This window comes from Prorops nasuta, unplaced genomic scaffold (assembly GCF_024137725.1).
Source record: "Prorops nasuta isolate Cenicafe-Biocafe unplaced genomic scaffold, Cenicafe_Pnas_1.2 PNAS00013, whole genome shotgun sequence".
In the NCBI taxonomy this organism is placed as follows: Eukaryota; Metazoa; Arthropoda; class Insecta; order Hymenoptera; family Bethylidae; genus Prorops; species Prorops nasuta.
The window spans coordinates 2,867,915-2,879,834 of NW_027116810.1; the positions used below are offsets into that span (position 1 = coordinate 2,867,915).

Genomic DNA, 11,920 nt, shown 5'->3' on the forward strand with positions numbered 1-11,920 from the left:
CAGGTATAGCAAGGAGAGAAAATACCCATCAGTCACCATCTCTGTTTCCATGATGTATTATACATTCTATATACTGCAAATAACAATGTGGATAGGACGAGGACTTCAGATGACAATCATTTGACTGATCAGAGAAACTCTTCTTTTTAAATTGCTAAAAACAAGTAATTAATTCTCCACCTCGCCTTCCACCGGTATGTGTTATAAGGACTATCAATTCTTGTAATACATAAACGTGATAGTGATCATCGTAGCCATTCCTACAATTTGTAAAACAATTCATTGCTATTCCAAAATTTGCTGACATAGTACAAAAAGTTGGGTGGATCCGTTAAAATAACGGACGAAGTTGAATATACATACTAGAGTTGAACAATTTTTCTAAAATACAAAATTTATTGCTTCGCAGAATAAGTTATTATAAGAATTTTGTAATTATCTGGTTGATATAGCAGGAAAAATAGTGTTTGAGAAAAAAAATATGGAATAAAGTCTCATGATTATAAGGGTTAAGGAATTCGGGTAAAAAAATGAATACACTAATAATCCCCGTGCATTTACCAGCTCAGTCAATTAACTTAAGCATAAAAACTCCGGAATGAGGGAGAAAGCCACATGCGTTAATTATTTTATTGAAATGAGAGAATAGATACATAATCGGATCATACTGTCGAAACGTCACCTACCAGATTTGTTCTATTCTGACGACCTTCTTTGTTGCCTTAATGTCATTTTCTCCTCAAAAATGGGCATCGTGCCAATCAAGAGACACGGTAGTGTCTCGACGGCAAGTACAGAAAAAAGTAGATAATGACATGTATATACGGCCGTCGAGGCACTACTCTCTTATACAGCAGGTTTGGCTGTCCTAATTTTCAAACCGATTTTTCTTTGTGAATAATCCACTATCATGATTTAAGCAAAGCTTTTCTTAAAATGGTTTTGAACGAGCTTTCATTTGAGCCCATAAACATTAAAATCGGTTCACGCAATCCAGAGATCTCATACTCTGTTAGCTATATATATGCCGAAGTTGAAATTCTTCTCCCTTTTCTCTGTATGTCTCGGGCTGATCTGTATGTCTCGGGCTGAAATTGGCCGCTTCTGTATGTCTCGGGCTGAAGTTGGCTGCTATATTCACCTGCTATATTCAATACTGGCATAACCCTAAATTTCGATCGATTTCGATAGAACTGTCAAAATCAAAATTACTCTGTTGGGATAAAAATAGTATGATATAATTCAAAATGTAGATAATTAAACAAACTAAAGGAATAAATACATGAAGGAGTCTGATGGAGAATCAGATAAGTAACACAACATTGTAAAATATATTAAAATTTAATATTTTGTGGTACTTTGTGGATTTTATTTCAGGTTATAAATAAAATATTTTCCTTGTATGCACCTCTGATTTGAAGTCATACCAGTGCCAAATGCTCTAACAATTCTTGGAAATACCCTGTTATTTAAGAATGTAGATTAACGAAAATTGTAAATGAAACAGAAGGATGAGGTTGTTACGTTCACTCATAACCAACACACATGGTAGTGTTTCAACAACAATTAACATAAACGTTTTTAAGAAAAGTAAGTACATTGTGAAAAAAATTAGTTTAATTAAAGCAAAGTTATATACAAGGTATCCTTTCATAGTTTGCAATTTGATGCCAGACCAGTGCCAAATGCTATAACAATTCTTGGAAAAATGCAAGCACCAAAAAGTACTACCATAGTTAAAGAGGAATCAGTTACAGTTCCAGTGGATATTACTACTTTTTATAATAAAATAGATAATGAAGATAGTGCTGCCATGTGTTGCTGGAAAACAGAGCTTTGGTTTAATGCAACTACGGAGTACTGGTTGAGCAATGGAAACAGTAGTTTGAAATGTGATTAACTGTTGATGACTCAATGATATGTCAATTTACTAGCGAAAGAAAAAGATAAGCCAATTGTTCATTATCACATGGTAAAGTATGTGTAACTCATTCAACCGCTTAAAATGTATGTAATTAAAAATTAATTGTTTATTTTTTTATTTTTTAATTCAGCTCAAGCATGTATTAAAATATAACAATTACTTTGTTGAGTCTCTCTTTCCAGATGTACTTCAAAGGTTATTGAAATACCCTGTTATTCAAAAATGCAGGTTATTGCAGATAAAACAGATAAGGATAATCTTGTTACATTCACTCATAATTAAGACACACGGTAGTGTCTCAATAGCTATAAACATAAACATTTTCATGTAAAGTAAGTACATTGTAAAAAGAATTTGTTTAATTAAAACAAAGTTATATATAGGCATTATTTCATAGTTTGCAGTTTGATGCCAACCAGTGCCAAATGCTATAACAATTCTTGGAAATACCCTGTCATTGGAGAATGCAGATTAACAAAGGTTGTAAATGAAACAGAGAAGGATGAGGTTTGAACATATGCTAAACATCCAGGTATGGAAATCAATAACAAATTTCATGTTTAAATTTTTCTTTTCTTTAAACTCATATGGATTTCAACTGTCCGATAGGTTATATCATATATAGAAACAATTTTCCATGAGACAATAAATCTTTCTTATTACTACGATTAAAGAAAAGCAGATAAATATTTTCTAATCGTTATTTAATATTCAATTATAATATAAAAAAGTATTAAAACCATATATTTACCTACGCTTCCCCAATCAGAATAGAAAGAAATTATTATTATTACCAAAAAAATTATTCAAATTTAATTTTTTATAAGAATAACATTGATTTTTATAATATAATATGTAATATATCTTTTGGTACTTAGTGAGATTTTATTTCAGATTGATTTACAATAACATGTTTATTGTGTCATTGTGCAGGGTTAAGCTGTAATATTTAATACAAGAAGTCAGAAATGATTCCAGTTTACCATAGAAAGAGCCATAATGCAAAGTTAATGTTGAGAGTTAAACCTAAGGAAAAAGGTGGAGAAATTAAAAAATTAATTTGGAAGCCAATTTTTAATAGCGAAAGGCTTGCAGGTGATTTTGGGCATAAACCCTTTGAAATATATAAGTCAATTAAATCATAATTTTAATGATAACGTCATCTAGAAATGAAACAATGAAAAGAAGTCATCATATTAATATTTTCCATGCAATAGAATTTACAGTGAATAACTTTGCGAAACTGAAAGCAGTATATCCACAAAAGAGTGGCTTCCATTGTATAAATTGGTGTATTTCTTAGTTTATATTAATGAAAGGAAAATATAAATGGTACTAGTGTGCTGGAGAAAGTGCCATAATTCAAAGTTGATATTGACGGTAACAGCTAAGAAAATGATGGATAAATATGAGCTAATTTATAAGAAAATCCTTAAGAGTGAAGTGCTTGCAGGTGATTTTAGGCATACAACTTTGGAATTAGAAATCACATAGTTGATGAAAATTATAATAAATTTATGTAGATGTGTAAATATGAAAAGAATTCATGATTGCAATATTTTACATGTGATCAGGCATATGGTGAATAAAATTAGGAAACTGAAAGCTGTATATTTAATAAAGAGAGGCATCCATTGTATAAATTGGTGTATTTCCTAGTTTATACTAATGAAAGGAAAATATAAATGGCACTAGTGTGCTGGAGAAAGTGCCATAATTCAAAGTTGATGTTGAGGTTAACAGCTAAAAAAGTGATGGATAAATATGAGTTAATTTATAAGAAAATCCTTGAGAGTGAAGTGCCTGCAGGTGATTTTGGGCATACAACTTTGGAATTAGAAATAACATAGTTGATGAAAATTATAATAAAATCATGTAAATGTGTAAATATGAAAGGAATTCATAATTTCAATATTTCACATGTAATAGAACATACAGTGTGTAACTTCAAGAAACTGAAAGCAGTATACCTAAAATACATAGACTTCCATTGCATTAACTGGTATATATTTTACAGTTTATATTAATGAAAAGAATATATAAATGTCACTAGTTTACCAGGGAAAGAGCCATAATGCAAAAATGATAGTGAGAGTAACACCTAAGAAAAAAGTGGATTTAAAGGTAAATTTAGAAACAAATTTTTGAAAGCGAAAGGCTTTAATGTGATATTGGGTATATGATGTTGAAAATATAACTCAAACAGTCATTGAATCCTATTTTAAATGCCTCTAAAAGTGTAATTATGATAAGAACTCATCATTGTAATATTTTATATTATATTTAATAGATTAATAAATTAATATCTCGAATTGAAGCTTTACATTATGGAACGATGAGAACATTGGAAAATGATTTATTAGATTGAATTAGTTAAAACAATTTTTAGTTTTAATTCCTATATTCTTACAAAACGTTATAAGATCCCACAAAAAACAAGCTTTGCTTGTAAAAAAAGGACGGCAAGTACATAAGTCGTATCTAGTATGATTAATATATAGTAATATAAAATATTTTAATTAAAAAAAAATAGTGAAATCCAAATGTTAGGCAAGTATAAATTTTTTCTATGGCGAAAATTGAAATTTAGAAAAAAGTAAATAGTAATACAAAAATTACTTGCCGGGCCCGTAATATTCATGTGTAAGTTGCTATCTTGCAATATAAGCATTGCTTCTCGTAAGTTAAAAATGTGGCTATTTAATACGATTGCATACAACGGGCCTGGCAAGTAATTTTTGTATTACTATTTACTTTTTTCTAAATTTCAATTTTCGCCATGGAAAAAATTTATACTTGCCTAACATTTGGATTTCACTACTTTTTTTTAATTAAAATATTTTATATTACTATATATTAATCATACTAGATACGACTTATGTACTTGCCGTCCTTTTTTTACAAGCAAAGCTTGTTTTTTGTGGGATAGGGATTACTACTATTGCGAAACAGCATTGAGTACTAATTTTATACTAATCATAGCAGTTTGTCAATGCCAGATGATTGGTCCTTTTAGGATTTTGCCTATGGATACAGATTATTCACATATTAATTTACCTAATGCCTTCTACTCATTTCATCCCCTTGTTTTTTATAGGAAACAAGGCTTTTCATGTAATGCTACTACTCGTATTTACCAAAGCCATCTGTTCAACTCCTTTTCTTTTTTAACGTGACAATTTAACAGATGACATGACCAACTTTAAGTATCAAATAGTAATTAAATTGAAACCATCATATAAAGAGGGAAAAGAAGAAGGAGAGGCTGAGAAAACGTATACCTCACATTAAAAATTAAATGCAATTAAAATATGTATTTATAAACATTACACAATACAACTTAATAAAAAGCTTTATTTGTTAACCGATCAATTAATAGTGTTTCTTCTATAGATTTTCCCTTTGCAGTCAGTCTGTCTCAAAATTAATCAAATCCATTGAGAGATGAGGCGTACTTGAGTCAATAAAGATAAATCTAGAAAAACACAATAATTGCCAAATTATTATCCACTTAAATTATCAGTAGACAATGGACATACCTAATATTTTGTATTTTTTACTACATTGTCCCATTGTCCCATGCTTCATGGAAAAACTTCTAATCTCTGATCATGTATAGATATTACGGTATATCATCCCTGGTACAGTTCCCTTCGGTTTAATTTTGTTGATGACTCTTCTCACAATGCGGTATTCTTCGATACTAGTCCAAATAATGCTGAAAAAACAATAATTTATTAATTTTTCTTAGCTGAAAGTATTAGTGGATCATAAGCATACTTATCTTTACTATTCCACACACCCTTCGTTTCAAGTAACGTAGAGCATTTTTGTTTTCCTCTATAAGAATTCCTAATATGTTTTTTGTTTTCATCATAATCTGAAATTGGTTGAACATTGTATACTGTTATTGGTGTATATTGGGTACAGCTGAAATATTTTCTTATTACCAATCTACCCCTGCTTAGATAGCAAATAAGCGATTTTTGACATATCGAAAACCTTCAAAGCATATACAGCCCCTGCTTACGTAGCAAAAGAGCGTTTGCTTTTACTTTTCGAATTCTTTAAAGTTAGAAATTATAGAGGCTTTGCTTAGTTAGTAAAACAGCGTTTGAAAAAGCTGTCACTACATTCTTTAAAACATACAGCCCCAGCTTCAAAAGCATATGAGCGTTTGCTTGAATGTTTATTATATTTTCTTCAAAGCATACATCACTGCTTCGATAGGAATGAACGTTTGCTAAAAAGATCTGTCATAATGTTCGAAGGATATTTTGTGATAGTTAGCAAAGAATCGTTTTTTTCTCAACAAAGCACACACCTCCATTGGTTGGTGACCTTTGAGGTATCATTCTGCAATTATATTATTCCTAAGCTTAAATTTCACTGTGAATATTACTTAATATTGCATTGCAGAATATTAATTTTTATCGATCTTTATAATGTGTATCGATGTTTTATTGATTTTATTATATTTGTGCAATAATATAATGTACTTAATTTGCAATCATGCAAATTCGGTGACGGAATGTATTTGTAACTCTTCATTTTATTAACATCTGATTTTGCTATAAACCTATCCGGGGGAAAATCAAGTGGTATTTTACTTTTTGAATTATCTTCCCCTTGTATACCGTCATTTTCGAACAGTATTTCACAAATCCACTGACGAATATTATCCATTTCGTTATTTTCAAAATCCAATTTTTTTCCAGATATTATTAGATATGCCCATATCATTAAATGTATTCCGCAATTTTGGGTCCTTCCTTGGTGTAATATGTCATTTGGTATACACAGTACCCATTCACTCCAGTTGAATTGGATGTCTTTCCTAGAAAATAACTTATCAATAAAACTACTAATATCTAAAACGAGATTTTTCGGTACTGAACCGTGTAAGGAATCAAAATATACGTAATATTTATTATTAAAATCGACAACCAGTAATGTCCAATGGTGATTCCTAAAGATAGGTATTAACCATATTTGAAAATTCCAGGCTTTCCTAGTCGAGGCCCATTTAAGGAATCCAATACTAATTACATTTGGATTCGATACCCATTCATAAAAATGAGTATCAAAAACAAGAATCTCTGTATTGTTTAATTTTGTATTAATGATAAATAAAAACGCGTTTATGATATTGTCCTCTATACAACCATTTGGACTTAATGTCTGTAATGCAATTTTATCTATTACAAAATTGAAAATATGTAAATTAACATTCCCTGTAATATTACGATATTCCTTTATACCAAGCCAAGGTTTTACATGTTTGTTTAAGTTTATTTGATAATTCATGTCATTCTTAATTTCATTTTGGTTTACATCTACCAATTGATATGTTCCTTCTTCTAATATATTTGACTTTACGGAATGATCATAATCATCTGCGATTGAATCTAAATCTCCATCTGGATTATCTTCATCGACATCACACTCGTGCTGCCTAATCAATTTGTCTTCCGTAAAGAAAATATTCTTCTTATTTTTTACAGATTTTCTAGCTCTCTTATCCACCCAGTGTTCTTTTACCATTTCTGGTGCATTATTTCTTAATTTAATATTTCCCTTCTGCCTTTCTGTTATTAATTTATATTTTCTGTGCTTCAAGTTTCCTTCAATTATAGTTGACATTTCTTGAATAAATAGCACTATAGACAACTTTAGTTTCTTTTTAAAAATATTTGTTTTTACTATTTTAAACCAATTTTCGACCGAAGCGTTGCTGTCTCTTTTAATTTTAAATATTTTAATTATAATTGCCGACCACAGAGGAAAATATGGAAGTATTCATGACATTAAATATTTTAAGAATCTATCGCAGAACAGTGAATTTTTTATTCGAAAACTATTTATTTTCTTCGTCTTATTAATATGTATTGCCTTTGCAGGTCTTCTTTATGCTTTCTGTTTATTATACTTTAAACTATCTGCAGTCCTACAAATACGTTTTTTGCTTGTAGACCTTACATTGTGGTTGTAAATGGACCTAAAAAAATTGTAGTATGGGGAAGATTTTATGACATCTTTCCATTTATTTACGTTACAATCGTAATTCTTTTCATTAACAAATTGATTTGTATTCAAGCTAAAATTGCCAACATTATTCAAGAAATTTATATTTCTTATATCACAACTTTTCTTATTTTGTACATATTTTTTCCCGAATATTTTGACGATGTTAGAAAATATCGTTGCAGCTATTTCTAAATCGTTACAGTGGATTAAAGTTGTTATTGCCTGACCTGCTAAGATCCGTATATCTTTACTTTTGGTAATTGTTTTTATCTTCCTTAAAACTGTTTTTAAAAGGTGTGTAGAGCAGATATGGATAATCGTATAATTGTTACAAAATGATTGTATAATTTTATGTAAAATATAATTATATGATAAATTTAAGTATTTACTTAAATTAATTTTATTAAAAGCATTAATAGCTGCCTGTATTAATGCAAAGCTAAAATCTGTTTCAACTTTATTAATAACAACTTTTTTTGATGTTATCATTTTTGTGGCATGTTGGAAACAATTTAAAAAATGTGTTATTGATAAAATATCGTGACTATCTGTCAGACATTCAGCCACAGGGAGGGGACCATATCTTTCACTACCGCCTAAAACTAAAGCATAATAAAATAATGGCTTATAATATTTTTCATTGTCCAACAAATAATCAGTCTTCTTGCTATGTTTCTGTTTACCGGGATGAAGAACAATAGAACCCGTTGCATCTAAATAACAAAAAACATTATGTGTTATGGATATTAAATATCTTATAACACGTTCAGAAAATAATATTACTCTTATAGGATACAATGATATTTCTTGAATATATCCTTCAATTTTGTATCCTTTCCATGCAGATATTAACTGTTCTTTTAATTCCATCAGTGCAATTATGTCATCTTTATCGAGATTAGTACGCTTATTTCCTTCACTATTAATTTTTTGTATTATGGATAAATTAGGTGCGTTATTTAAATTCCCATGTTCAAGTACAATTTCTGGTACTTCATTTAATTGCTCTAAAAGATATCTGCTTGGATCTTTTCCCTTTAATTTATCTCTTATTTGCAGTCGTTTTTCTCCAGTAATAAATCGTCGATGATCCTCGCCAATTTTGTGATCAACTTCCTTGCTAACAAATGTCAATATGGTGACATTAGTATTTTCAGTTATTGCTTGAAATGTCGTGAATTCGAATTCAACGTTACATAGGGTATTTTTACAAACTGCTGTTGATGTGAATCCTCTTTGTTTCTTATGCTTGTAGCATTTATGCCACATAAACTTCAGAACGCAAAATGGATATGTTTTTTCAAAAACTTGATTAAAGTCTTGCGTCCAGCCCCTTTTCAATCTGAGGCGACAGTTTAATCTCGTTACATATTTTTTCCAAAATTCAGCAGTAATAATAAATTTTGAATCAAATCTTTTATTTTTAATTTTAACATTATTTTCATCGATTGTAAGATCACTGTCATTGTGAACAATTTCTTCATTTTTTTCATTCATATTCATTATTTCGGTTTTATCATCGACTTCATTATTATTATTTTCATTAAAAACTTCATGGATTTCTTCATTTTTATTCTCATTATAATAACAATTCACATTTGAACAATTGTCATCATATGCATTAATATTATCCATATTGTTTTCATGATATATCTCATTATTATTATCATTACTATTATTGCAATGGTTATAATTATAATCGATATGATTAGCATAGTTAATATTATCAATATTATTCAAATTATTCTGACATTCATAATCGAAATAATTACCATTTTTCTGTTTGTCAAATACATTTTCAACCATTATTTCTTCATTAACGCAGTTATTTATCTCAGCAGTTTCTTTATATTTTTTACTTTTTATTTCATAATATATATTCTTTATTTGCTCCATGTTAGAGAAAAAATGTTTATAAATTTTGTGCGTCTTACCTTTTATTGTATTTTTACGATTACTTTTTAATATTTTTACAGAAATTAAATACCACAAACAGTTTTCCTTTCTCCTTGAATGGCATTCTTCAGATTTTATGAAATCATCAAAATCAATGTGAGGCTTCAATTCGAACAAGGCTTCAGCCATTTCATTATTCCTCGGCGTCATCTTATATAAATATTATTTATTACTTATAATGGATCCTTGCTGAAACGTAAAACATTTTACAAAATTAACGATAAAATGACGAAGAAGGTCATACAGAATTACCAAATCGTCGAAAATTTATTTATACAATTATCATTTAAACTGCAAATATGCACTAATATAATAGAGTGAGAAGTATGAAAATATTGTTCACATAGAAATATATACTGTATAGTACTAATTTATATGAGGCTGAAGTTAGCCCATACTTTCAGCCCACAGTTACGGGCGCTAGTTGGGAACTACTGCGAATGACTTATTTCTCTATAAATTCTTTTTTTTTGTATTTTCAGAAAATCAAGGGCTTTGTTTATACATAAAATAAATAAACTACTTTGATTTGTAATACAAATATTAAATTTATTAACGATTTTAATAAATACGCAAAAGAAGGTTCGATTGACTAATAGTATCTGTATTTTGCATAAGGGGAAATTTTTTTAATTTTATTCAACCATACGTTCTTGAAGCCGTTTTAAATCCAAATAAAAAGATATGAGATTCATAAAGGTTCGCCAATCCCTTACTGTCCTTTTTTAACTAATCAATAGGACATTAATTGCCGAAACTTACGTCTTCAAAGTTTGGGCTAGATTTTTTAAATAGCAGGACACATAGTTTTTTTAAATATACAGTATCTTTTTGTCAAAAAAAGACATTAAGAGAATCGCGAATCCCCAGGAAACTCATAATGTTAAATTCAGAATTTAATAATCTTCGAGACTGTATAATTACCAAATATTAAACAAAATTCCAGCTTTTCGAAAAATAAAGCATAATGTTTGTTAGCGTGACTATACCTAACTACTTTGAAATGTCTATTTAATTAACCCCCCCCCCCCCCAAGCGCGAAATATAATTTTTGATATATAAAAGTTTAGTGCTATTTTTTTGCAATTTATTTGCTAAAATAAATTTTGTTTTTCTCTATTGGCTGCGAAGGAAATTAAGATAACCGGGGGGGAGGGGGGGTCCAGCTTAATGTTAAGCTGGACCCACACCCCCCCCCCCCCCCAACCAAACGGTTATGTGATATTTAGCCGTATAAATTAAACAAATTATGGCACTAAATTTTTTTGCTCTAGGGAAATATTAACAGCTTCAAAAAATTTAAATTATTTTAAAATATACAGCATAGCAGGAACGTGTCGGCGTGCGCGTTGAATCTCCTTCAGAATCATGCTGATTCTCCCTCGGCAAGAAAATCAACTGAGTAAAAGTGCAGTAAAATAATTAATTGTGATAATTTGAAGACCTAAAACTAGTGCGAAAAAAAAGTATTTAAAGAAAATAGGCTGATTGACAACGGCTGAAACATTTAGAATTAGATGATGCCCTCTCTCTCTCTCTCTCTCTCTCTCTGTAAGTACATAGCATGTCTGTTTAAGCTGTCTGTCTTAAATTGTTCTTTTTACTGCTTTTCTGGTGCCCTTGTGGGCGTACTGTTGCAGATCTGCTATTCCATATCTCAAGCTACCTTTTGAGTGGTGAATTGTGGTCTGGCTTGTTAGCCTACATGTGAGGATTGACGCTTTTAATCGGTCGCATTGGTTGGCCTCACTTTTCAAATTGGAGACTCCCAGGGTGCCTATTTGAAGGTTGGTGTGTTCAACAGTCTAACACTTAACTTGGTTGGTGTTTGCTGTATTTTGGAATGCTTGTAAAAAAAGGACGGCAAGTACATAAGTCGTATCTAGTATGATTAATATATAGTAATATAAAATATTTTAATTAAAAAAAAGTAGTGAAATCCAAATGTTAGGCAAGTATAAATTTTTTCCATGGCGAAAATTGAAATTTAGAAAAAAGTAAATAGTAATACAA

General features: G+C 29.8%; 1 protein-coding gene and 1 long non-coding RNA gene across 3 annotated transcripts; one reads left to right on the forward strand and one right to left on the reverse strand.

Moving 5' to 3' along the window:
- The first annotated feature begins 2,141 nt into the window (after positions 1 to 2,141).
- LOC136778162 (uncharacterized) lies at positions 2,142 to 3,533 on the forward strand. 2 transcript variants are annotated; one of them, XR_010823369.1, is made up of 3 exons: positions 2,142 to 2,256; positions 2,322 to 2,456; positions 2,819 to 3,533. It is a non-coding gene; the product is annotated as an uncharacterized lncRNA (long non-coding RNA). The 2 variants fall into 2 exon arrangements; XR_010823370.1 differs by having other exon boundaries at positions 2,858 to 3,533.
- A 2,831-nt stretch (positions 3,534 to 6,364) lies between these two features.
- On the reverse strand, positions 6,365 to 9,847 carry LOC136778077 (uncharacterized). The gene is made up of 4 exons (XM_066734688.1): positions 8,341 to 9,847; positions 7,976 to 8,232; positions 7,882 to 7,922; positions 6,365 to 7,664 (listed from the first exon to the last, which is right to left on the reverse strand). Exons 1-4 carry the CDS (start codon positions 9,845 to 9,847, stop codon positions 6,365 to 6,367), a joined length of 3,105 nt encoding a protein of 1,034 aa, XP_066590785.1.
- Between the last annotated feature and the right edge of the window lie 2,073 nt (positions 9,848 to 11,920).